The 22,403-nt window shown below is 37.8% G+C and overlaps 1 protein-coding gene across 5 annotated transcripts in view; it reads right to left on the bottom strand.

Moving 5' to 3' along the window:
* Positions 1–504: 504 nt before the first annotated feature.
* Positions 505–22,403, bottom strand: part of LOC113438151 (flavin containing dimethylaniline monoxygenase 1) — a 28,190-nt gene continuing 6,291 nt past the window's right edge. For 4 of the 5 annotated variants that reach the window (XM_026703413.2, XM_087930508.1, XM_087930509.1 and 1 more), the window contains 8 exons: positions 18,242–18,375; positions 16,873–17,061; positions 16,424–16,586; positions 14,510–14,652; positions 10,485–10,684; positions 8,214–8,569; positions 6,828–6,900; positions 505–4,279 (listed from right to left, as the gene is read on the bottom strand). In XM_026703413.2, the coding sequence (XP_026559198.1) occupies positions 3,937–4,279; positions 6,828–6,900; positions 8,214–8,569; positions 10,485–10,684; positions 14,510–14,652; positions 16,424–16,586; positions 16,873–17,061; positions 18,242–18,373 (1,599 nt within the window). In that variant the 5' untranslated portion in view covers positions 18,374–18,375 and the 3' untranslated portion in view covers positions 505–3,936. Of the gene's footprint in view, positions 4,280–6,827; positions 6,901–8,213; positions 8,570–10,484; positions 10,685–14,509; positions 14,653–16,423; positions 16,587–16,872; positions 17,062–18,241; positions 18,379–22,403 lie in introns of all 5 variants that reach the window. The other variant, XM_026703411.2, reaches the window with a different exon arrangement.

Consider the following 22,403-nt stretch of genomic DNA (forward strand, 5'->3'; position numbering starts at 1 on the left):
TAATTTTATTCTGGCCTTCTTACCTTGCCATATAAACCTCAACACAATTTTATTTAGCTCTTCAAAGTAATCTTTACCAAGCCTAATTGGTATGGTTTGGAACAAATATAAAATTCTGGGTAAAATATTCATCTTGATTGTTGAAATTCTACCTATCAATGACAATTGTAGGTTTTCCCATTTCTTCAAATCAGATATTATCTGTTGTTTAAGTTTAATATAGTTATTCTCTTTCAATGTAGTGAGTCTTGACATCAAATGTATCCCCAAATATTTAACCTTATTCGTAACTTGAATTTTCAGTAAATCTGCCAGTTCATCTCTTTGTTGCCTGGGTTCTGACCACTCCCAATTTGTCTTCTGGTGTAACATTTTTTGTTTTTGAAATTTGCCATCTATTTCATTCCATAATTGTTATCATGAATAAAAACAGAAATTCTTGCTAATGACTAAGCAATGACATTTAAAATTATTAATGTAGTTAGTATAAAATTGTTTAAAGTGTTCATAGTATAATTTGTTTATTATAGCATATCTGACAGCAAAGTATCAATGGTATTAAACATATATTTTATATAATATTATTTAAAGTGTTCATAGTGCAATTTGCAAAGCATAATATCTTGACAGCAAAGATACCTATTGTCAAGGCCACAGTCTTATCAATTTAACATATCAAAACTAAATTAACAATCAAAAAGGCCAATGGATTGATGCCTTTGAATTGTGACAGTAGAGAAAGTTTTTGAGAATACCTTGGACTCTAAGAAGAATAATTTTTTCAGTACCAAAATTGAAGTAAAACCATACTGTTCACTGCAAGCACTAGCAATGAAGTTAAAGTTTAAATATTTTTGATGTAGTGCAAGCAAATTTCTTCATAGAAGGCACCAATATATGGCAAGCATAGAAAGAAATAGAAAAACAGGTTTTAATAGGCACAACTATTAAAACTGATATCATGAACATTAATTTATCTAAGATATGATTATGAAATTTCAGTTGAGTTCTGAAACTTGATATTTTTGTCAATTTTGTTTCACAATTTTTTCAATTATAGTTCCCGCTATATCTCATTACTAACAATGATGACTGTGCTTTGAGAGAATTATAGCATTAAAATGCATGCAAATGTAAATACAGATAAATTGAGACAGTAAGACAGGGACAGTAGGCACTCTGGTGTGCTTATGCAAGCCCCCTTTAAGGACCTCTTAAGAATGGGGTGAGGTCCACGGTAGGCAGTTTGAGGTTGAAGCTGTGAGGGGTTGAGGCTATAACAACGGAGTCTGGTAGGACTCCGTTATTACAGAGTCTTTCATGTCCCATTTCCCAAGGGATGAGGTTCAGCAATGCTGAAAGCAAAGTTCTAAGTCATCCTATATTCTCTACAAGTTTTCATTATTTAAAAGATAGCACAATGTCCTATGGAGTAAATTAATGTCCTGGAAGTACAAACATATCTGGTTGGAATAAAAAATACATGTGTTAATAACACACACACACACATGTGTTAATAACACACACACACACACACACATGCATATGGTAGCCAAACATATGAAATCACTTTGTGTTTAAATAGCTCATTAATAAGTATGCTACTTAAAATAGGAAGATATTGCTACCACAAATGCTAAATGATTACAGTCCCTTGCTTCTAGCCATATAAGATGATTTGGGGTATAGTCTAAAACAGGGGTCTCCAACCTTGGCAATTTTACAACTTGTGGACTTCAACTCCCAGAATTCCTCAGCCAGCTCTGGGAGTTGAAGTCCACCAGTAGTAAAGTTGGTCTAAAACATCTGGAGAGTAGTAGATTGGGAAGGCTGACTTAACTAGTGCATGTCCAGTCACACAATAAACTTTTTAATATACTTTTTGTCTGATCAGCTCTGTAAACAGACACCATTATTGTTCATTAAACCAAAATTAAAATGAAGGCAACATTCAAACAAATCTTTTAGCCTAGCTTTCTTGCATTTGCAGTCAAAACAAGACATCTTATCAGCAGAGGGAGAGGGGTTGTACAGTTATTGGTCACAGACTCTGAAGAAAAAGTTAATTCCTGCACGGGAGCCTTCCAAATGAAAACAAGTTGATCAGTTTAAATCTGCAACACTGGCATGGAATTCTAACCTCTCTTTGAACACTAAAGATAGGTTGGTTTGGATCCCCTTTGGATGTTACCTTTTTATCTTTGTAACTGCATCCAGTTGGCCACTAAGACCTTAGTTTTAGGAGTAATTTGTCATGTACCACTGAATCAAAGGCTTTACAGAAGTCTATGTAGATTGCGTCAATTGCTTTGCCCTGATCAAGTTGTGTAGTCCATATGTTTTTACAGTGCAAGAGTTGCAGGTTACAGGACAGTTTCCTTCTGAAACCAAACTGTTTGTTAGAGAGTAGGTTGTTTGTCTTTAAGTGGAGGATAATGGATTGGTTAATAATTTATTCCATGACTTTACAGGTGACACAGCATAAAGAGATTAGTCTGTAATTTTCAACTAGGCTGGGGTCTCCCTTTTTGAAGATGGGGATGACTATGGCTAGTGACCATAGATTTGGCAAGGAGCTGGTCTTGAAAGATTTTTCAAAGATTATGCTTAGAGATTCAGCTATGGCAGTGGATAGCTTAATAATGATGAGCCCAAAATTTCTGTTGCTAAGCAAGATAGTTGTTAAATTAGTTTTGCCCCATTTTACAACCTTTTTGTCACAGTTGTTAAGTGAATCATTGCAGTTGTTAAGTTAGTAACACAGTTGAGAAATGAATCTGGCTTCCCCACTCACTTTACTTGTTGGAAGTAGCAAAAGGTGACCTCGGGACACTGCAACTGTCATAAATGCATGCCAAGCGATCTAATTTTGATCATGTAATCTTGGGGATGCAGTAACAGCTGTAAGCGTAAAAAACAGTAATAAATCACTGTTTTCAGTGACACTGTAACTTTGGATGGTCACTAATCAAATGTTTGTAAGTCAAGGACTACCTGCAATAGATATGCACCAAAGCCTCAGATTCTTTCAGATGCTGACTAGAAGGGTGATGTAATGGGCTGTGGAAGTAACCTTGTAAGACAGAAGGAAGAGCTGTAGTCTAAACAATGATCTGATGAACAAAATTTGAGGCCAAATGATGAATGCAGGTGGAAAAAACATCTCAGAAAGGACTTTTCCTAATTCTGTGGAAAGTAAAAGCAAGGGAGGGGAAAATGCTTTTAGACTTGCAAAATTCTCTTACTGTAACAATAAAGGTAGCTTTAGTTCTCATGTTTTGGTTTCCTTCCTGGATTACCTTGAAAGGCTGACAGGCAGGAAGAGGCAACTAAAATTACCAGATGAAATAAGAGTAATGCAAAGCAAAGTAAAGCAATGTAGTGGGTTTGCTTTTAGAAAGAAGAGTGGAATCCTTCACATGAAATATGGAATTTACTCAAACAATGTGGAGCTGAACCTGAATGATTTTGAAGGGGATTAGAAAAATACAGTAAGTCTGTCAATAATATTAATCACCATGACTCTGAGTACTGGCTTTTGGGGAACAGGAACTTTAATCATGTCCTACTTTTCTGGCCACAGAATGATCAATTAGTTGAAGCTTTTATATATTCTAGCAGGAGTTTTATATTACCTGAATGACTATAACAATCTCAAGAAAACGTCATGGCTAAAGCTGAAGACTAGATGATGGCTTTTGGGTGGCATATCAAGGCTGCCCTTCAAAAAAATAGTTAACTGGGTGAAGTTAACATTACATCTACTTTTAACTAAAATCAAACACAATGAATATGATTACTATCTGCTATCTGGTCAAGTACTAAATTCAAAGTTAATATTTTGCAATAACATTTAGAGAAGTGGTATGTGGAGCAGCACGTCCTTTTTAAAAAGAGAAAATTGCACCTTGGCTGTCCCAAAGTGGTCTGCAAAAACTAATTGAAACTAAGGTAAATTCCAACCAAGATAACAAATACAGCAAGCCCTTTCAATAGGCAAGAGAAACAGTTCGAGGAATCTTCCACAACCCGGGTTCTTGTGGGCTTCAGGACTCGTTCCCACTGGTTCAGGATGGTATTTCTGGCCCCATCCCACTTTCCTGGTCCAGTCAGACGATACTGGTAAGGAGAGCAGGGGCCAAAGAAAATCTTCATTGCTAGTATGGGATCTTTGAGAAGTAGAGCTGGCACACTAGGCTTTATACCAATGAGGGAACCAAGTTCATCACAGTACACAAGGCAATCTGTTTTCAAGACTTCATCAAAGGACAAGCCAAACCTTAATCAAATAGCACAAAGGAAGAGACAGGAAATATGTATAGTTAGTAAATTGAATATACAACCTGGCATTGAAAATTCTGTGCTTTTTCTTGGGGACTCTGGATCTTTAATATTTAGTTTCCTCCAAAACTTAACATTTCTACAATTCTGTTTGGAGACAATATATCATAGTTATGATTTAATTTAGATGCGCAGAAATATTTATCATTTGCTTTTTTGATTAAAAAAAAATTAACTTAGCAACATGTGAGATACCATTATTTGCCTCCTACAGCAAGGGCGACACAATTTACCACACTGCGGTATGAAGGCAGCACAATTTCAGTCAGCATTTCCAGTATCTGAAAGGGGCTCACATAGAACATCTTCCAGCAGTCAAAATGCTAGTCCAGGTTGTGAGGGAGGCCCTGAAGCACCTCCAAATGAAGAAGAGAGGTTGCTTCTGTGTTAGAAGTGAAGACTACTGTGCTCCTTTGTAAAACCCTTTAAAAGATGGATTTGTATGCCTCTTGACATAGGGAAAGTCAGCTTTGTAAAGGCTACTAGACATTTAGCCTATAACGCTATGCTGGGCAGTGAAAACAGAATCAATCCATCAGTTCAGTTGTTCTAATATTTTGTACTATATTATAGTTCAAGCAGTCTCATTCCTTGCATTTAAGATACATTAAAAGCTGACCATGCCATCAATATTTTTATGTAGCCTGCATGCAAAACAAATTCTTTGTGATTGAATTACAATCATTTGCCCTAGAAAATCAAAAGATTTGCAGTGGCCCCAGGAGAGCCAGTTTTATTTATTATTTTATTGCTTTTCTGAGCTAGAAGAAGAATTCTCATCAGGAAATTGGTTCATAGATTGATTGCTCCAGAAAATGGACAAAATCTGCATGCAAAATTTGAGGTATCACGTGAAGAAAATGTTCCTACACATAGACTTCATCTAACGACTGACCTATTTGTCATCCATTTGCAGTTGCAATGAGGATGAAAAAATAATTTCATGACCAATACCTTCATTTATTACTTTGCGGATCTATAAAGCAATGGAAAGCTGAAGTAAAATTATAAATATGGATGCGGTTAGCAGTCACTTCACTTAATGACCAATTTGTTGGTCCCAATTGTCATTAAACAAGATCTACTGTAAAGATTGTATTTCCATAGATCATGCTTAATGACCACAACTGGGACTGGCAATTCACTAACCACTGTGGCTGCTAATTGGAAAATCAAGTGACTGCAACAGGCATATGATGTCACTTCCCATTCAGTTGTTTTGGCAAATCACTGTGATTGATAAATGAGATATCACATGACTGTGACTTGTGATTTTATTTCTACATTCTCCATTAACTGTGCTTGTCAGAAATCAGTTGCAAAGCACATTAATAACAGTCATAAATGCAAGGATTGGTCACCAAGATAATTTGTTTAACATTGCTGTAACTTTGAATATTCGCTAAACACGAATATTGCTAAGTGAGATCTACCCCATATTCTTCTGAGCATCTGTTCACTGATTGGAAATACTGCCTGCCATTATCTTTGATTTAAAATTCAAGTTTCTCCCATTTGAGCTTTGTAATGCTAACACAAAAGTCAGCAATCATAGCATTTTGCAAGCTTTGCAAGGCAACTATCTTTCATCTACTACAGGGGTGTCAAACTCATGACCCGTGGGCCGGATCTGTCATGTGCTGGCAACGCCCAAACTCAGTTTAACAAAGGGGGAGGGAGAAATCCCGATACGTCACATGACGCCACCATGACGCCACGAGTTTGACATCCCGATCTACTAGGTTGAGGTGCCACCATGAAGAGAAGATGATGTAGTTCTCTAAAACTACAGATGCCACCAGACAAATGCACATAAATATAAGGGTGCAACTTCAAGGATTTTATCTATAGATCAGGAAGAAAGTGCTTGAAGCTGCTTTTTCTTTAAAGTTTTGCTTGTTTTTGTTATTTATGAGATCATGGAGTCTTAAACCAGATGTAAATATTAGCATGTTTTCCAAGAATAGTACGTTATTAAGATATTCAAATTATATCACCATGAGCATTAAAACAGCCCTCTAATAGAACTGAATTTAAAATCAAACTGGTCATGAAATGGCTGTATACAAGATTAAATCTGGTTTAAATCAATTAACATTTATGGAAATAAAATTTGGTTCTCTCAGCATTTTTAACTATATTGCCAGTACTTAGCCATGTGATCTGAACTAGTAGGCTTAGGCTATTACGTACTTGAGGATTTTATCTATGTCACACCAATTCCTCTTAATTCTGGACAAACATCTTTGGTAGAGATAATAGTTCCCTTTTCTCTCATTTGAAGCAGCTTTAGTTTATGATTAGACTGTTTATCTGCCATGCAATACAAAAGTATTAGCAATCAATGTTTACACTGTATACATTTTTTAGTGTTTTCCAAAGATCAAACATGTGTTGGGAGCTGGTCAGCTAATAATTGCAGTGCATTTTTTTTCCAGCCAAGGAGATTTGGTCCAATATGGTCTTCATTACATAAAAAGACTTACCTGTTAACTTTGTTATTTTTCTTTTCATTGATTTCTTCCATCATGGTTTTGGCTGGAGGCAATTTACACAAACCTGAAAGGAGAGAGAATGTTTCAGCAATATTTTGGAGGGGGGTGGGGTTGCATCAAAGCAAGTCAATGAAACTTTAATGGAAGATTATTACCAAACAAAAAACTGTCAATCTTTCAAAGAAGATGTAGCAAATTTTAAAAATGCCCAAATAGAAATGATCATGAGATTATCATGTAATTGGGTTCAAATTACACTTGAAGGTGTACTTTGTTTTCCATAGGGGTATATTCTGAGAATTTAAATGGATGTAAGTTGTCACCCCAAGGCTTCCTATTACTAATTTCACCTTAATCTTAAAAACACCAACAAGAATGAAGAGATGAAGTAAATAAATGGCTTTAAAGAGTAGAAGTAAGAAGGGATTTGTGCCTCAGTTCATCTAAGGCATGTAATGAGTGCAATCTTTGGAATGGAAGTTATTCTGGAAATTAAATGGAAATACTATGAAATTAGAATAGGCCCCTTGAATCTCCAAGTACTTCTATTTTAGAAGGCAGAAAAATGAAGGCGAAACGCCCGCTCACCAAACCGGTTGTTACACTGGTTGAATCGCACCACTGTGTTACATGCAATGATAACCCTATTAATTTTAGATTGTTGGGGATAGAAATGTTCTGTATCCATTAATTCCCTGTCCCCACTGTTTAGTTTAAATGTTTATCCAGAAAATGTGTGAATTTAATGCCAAGTAACTCGGTCCCTTTCTTTGATGGATGCAAACTATCTCTTTTGCACAGTTACTTTTAAAGTATACCAAGTTTAGTTTATATTGCCACTCTGTTGTCCAGCAGATTGCATATAAAATAGATATGCTCAAGAACTCATTAGAGCAGGAGTGTCAAACTGGGTTTCTTCAAGGGCTGGATTAGCATTGTAGTTCTCCTCTGCAGGCCAGTTGGGAGGGAGGGGCAGGACAGATGCCTCCTGCAGCACCTGCTGGCCAAAATGGGGTGCGGCGGGTCCATGCGCAGCCCCACTGTGCCTCCGTGGCCTCCTGCAACACTCTGCCTGCCATTTTCAGGCCCATTTTTGGCCCGTTTTCCATCTTGTTTTCAGGCCATTTTCCAGGCCATTTTCTGGCCCATTTTCGGCCAGCAGAGTGTTGCAGGAGGCCATAGAGGGTGAAAACAAGATGTGTGGGGACGCACACAGCCTGTTTTAGCCACCAGAGGCACCATGGGCCGGATTTAAGCATCTTTGATATTTCCAGGCTGGCCCTGCAGCTGGATTTAAGCATCCCACAAGCCGGATTTGGCCTGTGGGCCTTGAGTTTGACACCCCTGCATTAGAGAGTTGCAACTCAATCTACATACCATTAAAGACACGTGTGACCCAGCGTGCTTGGATTTCCACAACTGGCATGATTGCACCAAATGGCCTGATGAAGCCTATAATGGCTAGTGTTGGTTTCTCTAGTTGAGGAAGGAAGATGTATTTGTACAAGGAAGCATGACGGTTTTCAACCTTCAGGATTGATTCATCAATGAAGGGAAAAGAAGCTTTGTATCCAGTGGCAAAGACAACAGTATCTACTTCTTCTGCAGTGGGAACATTTACAAATACAACAGCATTCTCTTTGAACTCTTTCACTGCAGGCATAATAGAGATCTTTCCAGTGATAATGCATGAAGGAAGTAGATCATTTAATACAGGCTCTCTCATCACACGTCTAGGAAGAAAAATAAATGCAATTAGTAAGTTGCAGGCAAAGGAGATAACCCCTGGATTATCCTTTCTTTTCAGCATTTTTACATATCATTCTTATCAGAGAAAGTTATGAGAAAGACAGTCTCCTTTTGACTCTGAGCCTGGAATTTTCATTCATTTAGCTATGAATATATAGTGACTAATAAAGTTATCTTCCAAGAATGTGTATCTCTGTGCTGGCTAAACTAATGGCAATGAAGTCAATTAGCATGATGTAAAGATGTAGTTCCTTTGAAGTTTTCCAAATCTCTTACCTATCAACGCCATTAGATGACTTAGAGATCTAGTAATATGGTGAGGGGAAAATTCATTTATCTCTCTCTTAAATAAGATAAAAGAAATTGAGTTTGCAAAGCTCTTCTCTTCTCTAGCATAGCTTAGGAAAACTATTTTTAAACCCAGAGAGAAGCATTAAAAGAGGAGAGGAGCCTCTGTGGCACAGTGGTTAGAGTGCAGTACTGCAAGCTACTTCTGCAGCCAGCTGCCTACAATTTGGCAGTTCAAATCCCACCAGGCTCAAGGTTGATTCAGCCTTCCATCCTTCTGAGGTGAGTAAAATGAGGACTCAAATTGTTAGGGGCAATATGCTGACTCTCTAAACCGCTTAGAGAGGGCTGTAAAGTGGTATATAAGTCTAAGTGCTATTGCTATTAAGCATTATGTAAGAAAAACCTCGCAAATCTAGAATTTAAAATGCTTGCTATCTTGTCAGTTATAGATAGATTTGTACATATATAATTAGCAAGTTGTTGTGCTTGCCACCTTGGCTGCAAAAGAGTGTTGTCTTGTGCTGAAAGACTGAAATGAATCTGTTCAAGGCAAGGAATGCCATTATTCAGAAGATAGCACAATCAGCTGTAGAACAAAATAATTTTAAAACTTGGAGTCACCTTTAATGTTCAAGTTTTGAATGGAGACTGTATGTATGGGTATGTAAAATTTATATCTCCTTGAAAGAGGAATGGCTCTTTGTCACAAACAGGTCAGCGGCCGCTCTCTCTTTTGAATAAAGAAACAGCTTGGTCTTTTTTAAAAAAAGGGCAAAAATCTGGAGAAGAAAATTGGGCAGGAACACAACTATCATCTGCCCAGCAATCTCTGATTAATGTTTGGGATCTCCAAGAAGCTGTAAAATATTTTCTGCAATAATATAATTTTCTTTGGAACATTATGCTTGGTAATAATTTGAATCCCTAATTTCTTTAGAAAGAATTTTTCTTGCAAGCTCTTCATTTGTGATAGAACATGCCACACCACGGGCTGTTTTATTTTCCTTTGTTCTTTTTAAACTACTTTCCAAGTAATGTGATCTTAACGGTTCTCTTTCTCCATTGAAAACTTGTATTTTAATGTGTATGTACACACTTCATTGGGTTAGGGTTTTGTGGGTTTTTTAAATCACTGCCTGAAGTTTTCTTGGCAAGAGTTTTTGGAAGTAGTTTGCCATTGCCTGCTTCCCAGGACTGAGAAAAAATGACTGGCCCAGGATCACCCAGCTGGACTCTAACCTACGGCAAAACTACAATTCATACTCTCCCAGTTTCTAGTCTAGTTAACCACTACATGAACCTGATTTTTAATACATAAAGTTAAAAAGAATTTTCTATATAACATAACACAACAAAACACAACACTACTTTATTTCCAGTGAGATTGGTTTATCTCTCAAGGGGAACTGGTTAGTCAGAATGCTAGACTACAGGTATGTGGCCAGGATAAATGGCCAGCAGGTGGCAACTATATTACGCACAATCACTAATGCAGGGGAAAGGACCAGAATGTGAAGACAACAAGAATTCTGGGGGGGAGGAAGAAGTTTGAGGTATTTGTTAACTTTATTATCTACCCATCTTTAGCATCCAATTTATTTCCAGTACCTGTCCTTGGGAATTAAGCCATAGTTTGCATGGTTAAACCACTGGCTCACTCTGTTTGCAATCATCCATACTGTGATACACCCAGGAAGGCTATTTCGGATAATATTCAAAAAACGACTTTGAAACACCATGTCCCAGGGGTAGCCATTGTCAAAAACACGGCTTATAACCCAAGAACCTCTTTCTGTGCTGATCATCACCTAAAAAATAGAAAACAATGAAAACAGAGCAGCAGCCTGATATAATTAACAATCTCAAGTCATATCTACACCTCATACAAAAATATTTAATAGTATCTCAGTCCAGGTTTGGGACTCTTATGGTGATAATCTGTTTTCATCCATCCACCCATCCATTATCTCTCTCCCATATGTACAATATACTGTTTGGCTGTGAATTGCTTAATGCCAATTGTAATTGAAGTAATATAAAGCTTTATAAATAACATTAACCCATGTAGTGCTGACCCTTTTGAAAGGCGTTAGTTACATAGATTAGTTCCAGACTTCATGCTGGGCTGAGACAGATCCAGGAAGTGCTTACAGTACTTCTATGTGCCCACCTGGTTCTTTTAGTTTTGCTGGCTATATTGTGGCCAACCAATATCCATCTAACTATGCCCACTATATAAAAGAAACATTCAACACACACACACACACAAAGCTGAGGCCCCAATAAAATATCAATTTCCCCCATGTAATTTGTATATGCATGTCAAACCTACAGTAAATTGACATCCCTCCAGGCCCTATTGCCTGTGAGATGAGCCAAAACTTCATGGGCAGTTAGAAATTGACAGTCAGCACCTACTGGAAGCCCTCTGGGAGCCAGTGCAGCTGATGCAATCGTGGTATTACATGAGTGGGCTGTGATGCCCTCAGAACTGTAGGTGCTGCTGCCTTTTAGACCAGCCACTGTGTCCAAAAGCTGTTCAGGGCAGCCCTGCTGTAGTAGTGAAAGTGGGAATTGATTAAGACACAAATGACAGAGAGCAGTGCCTCCCAGTCTAGGAATGGCTGTAACAAACATACAAGGTGGTATTTCTGCAAAGGCTGTTCTGTGAGTAAGAGCTATGAGCTATCTAAATCATGAGATACCAAGGTTCCTAAAGCCTTGTCAGAGTTGAGCAAAGCTGATTTCTTCCACAGTCAGACTAGACAGTCTCCAGGCACATGGAGAACATTTCAGTTTCATCATTTGGATAGCCTGGGCAGAGATGCATAACGCAATGCCTTGAAGATCCTGATGATACACCCAGCAGTTTGATTTATATATTGGAACACTGCAGTCTTGTAATATCTGAAGGGTCTCGAGTTTACCTATAAACCAAGTTGGTCATCAGAGGTCCCTCATTTTGCTACTAAGATGAAAGGTGGTATTCTCAGAAAAAAAAAATGGAAGTGTTCAGATTGTGGGTTGCTTTTGGGGGAAGCTTGCAGTTACTACTGTGTTATTTTGGCATCCACATATAATATTTATTTTTTTCTTAGACTTCTCCATTCAATTTTCATCTGATCTAATTTTGAGAGTTTTCAGTATTGCTCATATATACTGTATTTTGCGACTTTTCCATATTTTCCATTCTATTGTTTTGTCTTTTGTAATTTAAATCGGAGGGGAAAAATAAGATTGTATCTATTCAATAGAACAGTTGACAGGCAATACATTCTCCCAGGGGGCCATATGAAAAACTGGAAATGTTCTGAAGGACCACCACCACAGCCCCTGACCCACCACTGCTATTCTGCCTCCTGATGCCACAGCTGCCCTGCTCCCTGTAGTCAATGCCACCAATCCCATGGACTGGACAAGGACAGCCATAGGGCCAGATGTGGCGCCTGGGTCTAAATCAAATAAAAGTTAATAAAAATAAATTTTAAAATACAATTTAAATGGGAGGGTAATTCATACTCCATACTCCTTATTCCTTTGTGTGAATAAACTCCAGTGACATCATTTAGAAGGGACTATCAGAAGAAGAACTCCGTAAATGATCTTAACTGTACAGTCAGGGTTATATGGGACAACATTCTTCTTGTACAAAACCCTGTCTTGCTTTTAGTGGGGAAACCTGAAGATAGTTAATATACTTTAGCATATGAAGAATCTCTCCATTGGCTATAGAAAAAATATTCAGGGCATAGTTTTTCACACAAGATGGAGCTATCATTCCACTTACAACTTCAAACAATAATACAGAAAATCAGAATTTTTCCTAAACCTTTTTGTAATATATTCTTCTGTATCTTGTTTTGAGAAAAATGAGGATTTTTCTACATCAAACAGTTCTATGTCATGTCCATCCACTTATTATTTGTAGTTGTTGCTGAATGTTTCTGATAGATGATTTACCAAGCCTAATCTGGAAAAGGATGGGTTGCAATTCTTTGCATGCAGAACATACGGCCTGCTAATAAAACATGCCCTTGCTTTTGTATGGAGGACAGGGAATTTAATGTTGTCCAAATATTTCAGATTTTAGGTTCTAGTAATATTCAACCAATGTGAACAATAGGAAGGGATTGTATGAGGGAGATGTTGCTTATGACACCGTTTGTCCCCAGTGGTATCTATCCATCCTGCTGGATCCAGCAGAAGTAGAAGCTGCTCCAGGTCCTGTCTGTGACAAAATGTTAGTGGGTGGGACCCAGGAAGATGGCCTTTTCTGACACAGCAATGCTCACCTCTAGAACATCATCTCTTTGGAGATCAGACCTTTGGTGTTTTGCAAGGCCTGAGAGACCTGGCATCCCGAGGGTGAACCCATTTCTTGGCTGTATTGATTGGGGATGGCTGATCAAGGCTGTTTGCATATTTGGATAACACATCTTTATGAATCTGGAGCCCAAAAAAGTTAACAGCTCCTTCTGACCAATAGTCAAACAGAAAGACTATAGCAATCAGTCAATGTTCACTTGCAGGGCAATAAGTGAGTGCCATATCCTCCCTGCTAAGATCTAAGCATAAACACATCAAATTTCATCTTTCCATAAAAACAAAAGAATTGCATTTTGCTCCATTCTTCACGGCAAAAATAAATACATAAATAAATCTTATCTGCCTAACAAATTCCTAACAGTGAAGTTGTAAATACAGTAGCTAAATATTCTTTTATAGTCCCTTAAGTCATACTTTTTCTTGGACAAGCTTGACAAGTTCCTAAGCTAAGCAACACATAGTGGACTAAAATCTGCTGGGGATGCTGCATCTTTGTTCCTTTTTAAAACTTATTTGGAAAAAGCTACTTTGTTGAGGCAACTCTGCCTTTGTCTTCTTGCACACTCATATTTGAACCTTTTTCTTGTTAAATTTGCTTCTGTTTATTTCTTATGGGAGGAAGAAAGACCAAAACCCCCAGGTCAGCTGTATTGCTAAAGTTGGGGTGGCAGTAATTTGCATCTGAGCTCCTTTCCCTCATCATGCTACCACAGGGGAATTCCAGAATGAACCAAGAAGTATGAATCCAGACTCCAGTAAGTTTGTAGCTCACATAGTCAAGTCAGTGATAGACTGTCATTTATAAAATGATATTTGCTGTTATGAAACTACATTTTCCAGTCCATAGATATAAAAACACTGGCAAAGGAATATTCTGAATGTGCTTGTATCCACAAGCCCTTTGTTTAAGCCATATAACATGTTATTGGCTCACTTAGTCACAGGCATTATGCCTTCACTTGGAAGACTTCATCTGTTAGCATTTTAAATTTGGTGTGGAATAAGCACTACCAATCTTAGGTTCTGAAGTTATTCAGTACAATAATAAGGAGCAGATTTACTGAATAAATTACAAATTCTCATTTTATTATTCTCACATTCATATTAGTTGAGGAACATGTTTTGCAGGAAGATTTACATAGAACTGGGTTTCTCACACATTAGAACAATACTGATAAGAGAATAATCTGGGTGACTATTCTCTTACCAGTATTGTTTTAAAGTGTGAGGAACTTGTTTATCAAAATCAAGACTAAAACATAGCCCAGTCAGGTTCCCAAAAGCGAAGCAGTTCTGATGTACTTTACCTTTTTTGCTGTTTGAGTGGCTTCTACAGCAATATCAACTCCAGAATTTCCCATGCCAATCACAAGTACCTTTTTATCTCTGAATACTTCTGGGGTTTTGTATTTCCGGCTGTGAAAATACTGACCATTAAATTTTTCTAAGCCTGTGGGGAAATAAAGACCAACCCAATGAACTTTCAAATAAAACTTATAATAAAGAATAACATATTCCAATTTGGTTGCAGTGGTGGCATTTATATAGAGCAATCCTAATATGCAAAGAGCTTTACATGTATTATCCCAGTACCCTCACGTGAGCCTAACAAAGTATACCAAAGCCCATTATTGGTGAGAAATCTGAAACTGTAGCTTGCCAACTAGATACTATCTAAGAAATTCATAAAGTTCTTTCCTCAATATTCATGTAAAAAGACAAAGATGGATAGCATTTGGGTAGATTTTAAGGGCTGCTGATATTCCTTCATTTAATAACCATGCTTAAATTTCATAAAACAATATTCAACAATATGTTTGTGGAATAGAGTTGATGCTAACTGTCAACTGGATACTGGATACTGTCACATAAATTATCTTACAGCCCTCCATTGCTATTATCTACTGTAAACTAATTCTGTTTGTTTTTTGTGAAGATTTTTATAAGTGGGCAGAAGGTCAACCTTTGTAGCCACAGGTTTCCTTGTTTTTTGTGAAGAATGCTGGCCTACCTACAGCTTGGTTACCCAACAAAACTGTTATCTAATTCTAAAGTAGACAAATATTTTAATTGTTCTCAAGCTTCAGTTCCTATCAATCGCAGTATGACCAAGATGAAAATTGGTAGGATTAGCAGTTGATCATCATTTGGAAGGCCACAAGTTGTCTGTGCCAGTTCTTAAGCAAGACAGCATAATTAGGATGACTTAATTTTTAAGAGATCCAACTTTGTAAATTTAAAGCATATTTAATGAAGACTTTTGTAAAAACAGAGAAAAACCTAAATTGGCAGAAATGAAACCATCTCATCATAAGGAAGCAAAGTACAAATTAACAGGGAAACCAGAGCTAAAGATAATGATGCAGATGTGAAACAGGATACAGCAAGGCTCTCTTGACTTTCTTATTTTTTAAAGAAATTGTTTTGTTGAGCTCCGTTATGTATCAATATACTGAATTACAATGGATCATTATAACTGAGAGGTGGAAACGGTGGACTGGAGAAGGATTTAGACTCCATTTTGTGCCCTTACAGAGAGCTCTCATATGGCTGCAGCAATATGACAATTTTCAAAGGCATTAATTGTGGATGGGCCAGGGGACTCCTGTAAAAGGCCAAAATTGTTTAGCATAACAATTTCTTCGTTTTAACATTGCAAATGTGGTCTCTGTGTTTACAAAGTGCTTGGACAGCAAAGGCAATTAACAAGCAAGTGCTGGACCACATAACACCAGACATGTCCCTAAAAGGCAAAATCATGAAACTGTGTCTCACTTACTTTAGTCAGTGTCACTGGTTAGTGGTAAAAGGAAACCAGGCCATTAAAGAACATCAAAGCTGACACCAGCCAGAGCATAGAAAAACACAAAGAAATAGTGCAAGAGTGCAAGATGTGGAGAGACCTGGCCCATAGAATTGTCAAGTCAGACTTGACTGAACAGTTAAAATCATCACCATCATATTTACAAAGATACTTAGGTGTGTATGTACATACATATTATATTGTCATTACCTTAAATATTACAACCTGTAATTTAACAAATAAAACAGATGTATTAATGGAAAAAATCCCTGCCCATGAAGCAGAGAACACAAGTTCAGCAAAGTGACAATTGATCACTTCTTAAGAATTCTGCCCATGCATTTTGAAAGTAAATATTAAACCTGGAACATCTGATTACGCATTTTTAAATTAAATATATGCTTGCAAATAGAGATACCTGGGTAACTCTTGAGTGGCAATAAAGGCTCAGTAAGGTAGCCCACACAAACCATCACAGCATCAAAAATGGTTGAGCTCTGCTTTCCATTGGCCTCTATAACAACTTCCCACTGGCCAGTATTAGAGAAATCAGGACACTTCTTTATGCTGATCACTTTTGTCTGAAACATTTTCAGAAACTAATCAGTTGTGATGATCCAAAAAGGACTGAATTTGCAAATACACCTGGCTTTGAGTTCATAGGCATCTTTTTAGATTAGAAATAGAAAATGGATGAATTAAATATGAGCGAAAGTGAACAAGCCAAAATCATATATTTGCTCTGGAAAGTTTATACTTTGAAAGGCAAAGTCTGGGTTTTAACTGCACTGAACCAAAGTCTCTAGAAATAAATGTAGTACTTTTTAAAAAAAATGTTAATATTCAGCTAATACTTTTAAAGCTTACCTTTAATTGAATGTATTTCTGGAGATCAAAATGTTTTGTATACATCCTCAGGTATTCCAGGAGTTGGTGATGCGATAAAAAGGCTGGAAAGTTTTCTGGATATGGAAAATCTGTGAAGGCAGACATCTCCTTAGAGCTGTTACTAACCATTGACCTGTACATGCTGGGTCTTCCATCTTCAACATAGTCCTATCCATAAAATATTACAAGATTATGTATTAAAAAGCCAGTTTGTTAAGGCATCAGACTAGAAACCAGGGGACCGTAATGCTTGGGCAGGGTTCCAAAAGGAATTGGGAATCTTAAGTTTCTTAATTTCTTAATTTAAAAAGGGGTAAAATGCCATTTTTTTGAGTTTAGACAGATTCAGGTAACATTTTCAGGCATATTTGCCATTCAATAGTCATAAACTATGCCATTTTCAGATTAAGCACAATACTTGTTATGAAAAGGATATGTAAGGTGATTAAAGAACACTAACTGCAATTCTATTATCTGTAGGCAATATCTGTTAAAATACAAAGATTTAGACCCCCAAAACTGGAAGATGCCAAATAGATCAAATACTGTACAATATTTGGAAGCTGAGTACATTTTTTCATGATTCGCCCACTGTGAATAAAATATGGGACTTATTTTGCACAATAAAGGGCATAATAGTAAAAAGAAATAAATTAAGTCATGTTGATATTAGTGTTTGCATGTAACTCCTCATAAGTTTACGCCTGGAGAACATTGAGGTTAATGAGACATGTAAATGAGATATGTAAAAAATTATGGGATTTTGCATTATCACCTTATACTTCTTATTTGAATTATAAGTATTATGTGTGTATTAAACAGTTTGTTTTGTTTTCCATCTGGATAGGTGCAGTGGTTAAAGTGCAGTACTGCAGGCTTCTTCTGCTGACTCCCGGCTGCCAGCAGTTCAGCAGTTTGAGTCTCACTGGCTCAAGGTTGACTCAGCCTTCCATCCTTCCGAGGTCAGTAAAAATGAGGACCAGATTGTTGGGGGCAATATGCTGACTCTGTAAACTCCTTTGAGAGGGCCATAAAGCACTGTGAAGCAGTATATAAGTCCAAGTGCTATTGCTATTTAAAGAAAGAATGGGGAAAATAGATATTGTACAATTATTAAATATTTTGTGAATATTTTGAAATTATTGGTAGGGTAAATATATTGAATACTTTTTATCGGGACCTGCTGAGGAAAAAATTGTTTTATTTATCAGTTACTTCACTGTTTAAATAATAAAACTTGTAATAAAAGCCAACTTCACATAGTATAAACTTTCAGCTGTCTAATTAAGCAACACAACACATGGACATGGTGGAGATGGGTCTACTACACTCTACTGTCATAACTTACTGTGAATCGCCACAATCCCCCTATGTCATCACTTTGCTCAAAACAGGTTGGCTCTAGTCCCTCTTCCAGGCAGCACTTAATGGAGGTCAGTCCACTCACACCGGCTCCAACAATGGCTACTTTTTTCACCATGGCTTTTTGAAGCAAGAAGAGCAGAAATATATGGGGTTACTATTTTAAAAAATGAAAGTAGTTTCCTGTTTCAACTTGTCATGACAGCTGGTTGGACTTTTCTTAAAAATTGTTTTTAAATGACACTTTCAAGTCTGAATTCTGAAATTTGCTTTTCTCACATAGGTGGTTTCATTCAAGGTACTTTTGTTTCCCAACTTTTGTTTGGAGCTTCCTTTCAGTAGCATAAATCTGTTTCAGATTTCCTCTGGGTAGAATACAGAATAACACAACTGGAAAGGACCTTGGAGATCTTCTAGTCTACCTCCCCTCCCAATGCAAGCAGGAGACCCCATGCTATTTCAGACAAATGGTTGCCCAGTTTCTTGTTAAAGACCTCCATTGATGGAATATCTACAATTTCTGAAGGCAAGCCATGATGGAATATCTACAATTTCTGAAGGCAAGCCATTCACTGATTAATTATTCTCACTGATTGGTAATTTATCCTTATTCTAGACTGGATCTCTCTTTTTAAACCTTCCATCCATTACTTCTTTTCCTGCCCTATTCTATTTGAGAATAGGTTGATCCTCTCCTTTTTGTGACAGCTCCTCAAATATTAGAACACTGCTATCATGTTACCCACAGTTCTTCATTAAACTAGACAATCCCAGTTTCTGCAACTGTTCATCGTACGGGTTAGCCTCCACTCCCCTAATTATCTTTGTTGCTCTTTCTGTACTCTTTCTAGAGTCTCAACATCTTTTCTGCATTATGGTGACCAAAACTGGATGCAGTGTTTCAAGTGTGACCTGATCAGTGCAGTATAAAATGGTGCTAACACTTCACAAAATATTGATACTTACCCTCTTTGATTAGCCTAGGACTGTACCAGCCTTTTTGGCAACTGCAGCGTACTGCTGGCTCATACTGTTGTCTATTATAATTCCCAGATTCCTCTCTCAATTATTGCTTTTGAACCAGGTACCGCCTATTGTATATCTAAGCATTTGGTTTTTGTTGCCTGTGAAAAACCTTATTTTTTTTAACCACTTGTAGGGGCATAAGTGCACTAAAGTGCCTACCATCCCTGTCCTATTGTTTGTTTTTATTTTTCTTATATGTATCCATTTCATGTATTCATAATTATGTTTATACTTATACCTGTTATCTTATAATTGCTTGACTAAATAAACAAATAACTGCATTTTGTTGGATAGGATATTCAAGTCTATCAAGATCCTTTTGGATCTTGTACCTATCTTCTAGATGAGGGATGTCAAACTCAAGGCCCGTGGGCTGGATTCAGCTTGAGGGATGCTTAGATCCGGCCTGTGAGGCTGGCCTGGAAAAAGCAAAGTACCAGCCTGCAGTTCCTCTACCAACACAAATGGAGTTTGGGGTGGACCATTTCTGTCAAATGGCAGTCCAATCTCTTCTTGAAAGCCTCCAGTGATGAAGCTCCCACAACTTCCAAAGGCAAACTGTTCCATTGGTTGATTGGTCTCACTGTCAGAAAATTTCTCCTTATTTTTAGGTTGAATCTCTGCTTGATCAGTTTCCATCCATTATTCCTTGTCTTGCTTTCAGGTGCCTTGGAAAATAGCTTGACCCTCTCCTCTCTGTGGCAGCCCCTCAAATATTGGAACACACTATCATATCTCCCCTGGTCCTTCTCTTCACTAGACTAGCCATGCCCAGTTCCTGTGACCGTTCTTCATATTTTAGCCTGAAGTCTAAGTATATTGTGTCGACAGTATTTCGCTGGTCTACTACTGTAATAGTCACTATGTTGAAGAATGAAATGAAATTGGTTTGGCATGATCTATTTTTAACAAACCTGTGCTGACTGCTAGTTATTACTTTACTTATTTCTAGATGTTTGGCAGATCAGATTGTTTATCATCTTTTCCAGTGTCTTCCTGGGTATTGATGTTAGGCTGATTGGTCTGTAGTTTCCTGGGTCTGTTTCCCTCCCACTTTTTTGAAGATGGGAACCACATCAGCTCTTTTCCAATCCTCTGGTAGTTCCCAGGTGCTCCAGGATTTTTGAAAGATGTGGTACAGAGGTTCTGAGATGACATCTGCCAGCTCCTTTAGAACACTGGGATATAATCCATCAGGTCCCGGTGATTTGTATTCATCAAGATCAGACAGTGTTCTCTTGCTATTTTTTGGCTTGTTTTAACTTTTATTTCTGGACTGTCTTTTGCAATTATATTTTGGTAGGTTAGGATATAGTTTCTTTTTGCATAAAGACTGATGCAAAGAATGAGTTAAGCAGCTCTGTTTTCTCTTTGTTGCCTGTTATTTCCTTGACATTTTCTCTCTTTAGTGGACCAACTGTTTCCTTGATTTTTTTTCTTGTTATTTATATGTTGGAAGAAACTTTTTTTTTATTATCTTTGACTTTTGTTGCCAAGTCTTTGTTCATCCTGAACCTTTTTTTTTTCCTGACTTCATCTTTGCAGATTTTGGCTATCTGCTGATATTCTGCCTTAGTTATTTGTCTCTCTTTCCATTATTTTGTACTTGGACTTTTTGTCTTTCAATTTGTCAGAGAGATCTTTGTGCAGCCATGCTGTTTTCTACTTGGATCTCTTGTTTTTCTTTCTCAGTGGTATTGTGCTGATATGGGCTTTTATGATCATGTTTTTCAGAGTTTCCCAAGATTCTTGAGTTGTTTTCCCTATTAGTGGGTATATGGCAGCTTTATGAACAGCTGCCTTGCACTGCGGGTTTAGAGACTATCTGGAGGACATGTTATTAGACCAACTAGTTTGTGGAGTCAGGGATTTAAGACTACAAAGGCATCTATTGGCTAAAGGGGATTTAACCCTTAAATTAGCAATTGAAGAATCTCAAGCTGCAGAGCTGTCAGCACTTTCAGCAGCAAAAATTCAGGGAAATCCAATTAGCCAGAGCAGCTGAGCCATCCATTAGGATGAAGCCTCCACAGAGGAAGGCTCTGAAGAGGCTAGTGATGTAAATCGTCTCAGGCAGCCCAAAACCAGTCAAAGGGAAAACAGGTCAACTCCCAACCAACCTCCACGGTCTCAGCCCATCTGTCTAAGCTGTGGAGGAAATCACCTCAGGGCATCCTGCAAGTTCAGGAATGCCATTTGTCTAAAATGTGAGAGAAAGGGTTATTTAGCCAGGATCTGTCAGGCAGGAAAGACTTTTGCCCAACCACAGAAACCTCAGACAACTCAGCATTTTCAAAAACAAATTGAAGACTGTTTCACCTGCTACTAAGCCAAACTAACAAACAAAGGCTCTAACAAAATCAGTGTTATCATTTCTTTAGAAGGAAAACCTTTCAGGATGGAGGTAGACACTGGCTCAGCACTGTCCATCATCTCATGGAGCACCTTGAAATGACTGCTTCCCAGAATGGCAAAGAAGAGGCTTCAAGGCTGCGACTTAACCCTACATGACTACCAAGGCAGAACCATCCCAGTCATCGGAAAAGGCAAGTTTTTTATTCAATTTCAAAATTTTAAAGGTCACTTGCCTTTAGTGGTAGTGGATGGTGCCCTCCCAAGCCTGCTGGGGTTAGACTGGTTCCCTGCCCTTGGCCTCCATATAGGCGGAATCCACTCTATTGCAAATTCAGAGGTGGATGCCTTGTTCAATGACTATGCTGATGTGTTCAGCGAGGGCCTAGGCTTTTACTTGGGAACCCCAATATCTTTCAACTTGGACCCTCTAGCAGTCCCAATCCACTTAAAGCCTCAAAGGGTACCTTTTGCAATCCACCCCAAGCTGGACAAGGAACTAGACAAATTAATTAAACAGGGCATATTAGAGACTGTGGACTTCGCAAAATGGGAAACCCCAATAGTGACACCCCTGAAGAAGGAGGCAGTTTAAGAATCTGCGCTGATTACAAGAGCTCATTGAATAAATATTTACAAATCAGCGCTTATCCAGTCCCAATTATCCAGCACCTGCTGCATTCTTTTGAGCCAGGAACCATTTTCGCGAAACTAGACATGTCACAAGCCTATCAACAGTTCCCTGTTGGCCCCAGGAATTTTCCAATCAT

This window comes from Pseudonaja textilis, chromosome 3, assembly GCF_049901715.1.
Source record: "Pseudonaja textilis isolate UNSWEBS1 chromosome 3, rPseTex1.2, whole genome shotgun sequence".
NCBI lineage: Eukaryota > Metazoa > Chordata > Lepidosauria > Squamata > Elapidae > Pseudonaja > Pseudonaja textilis.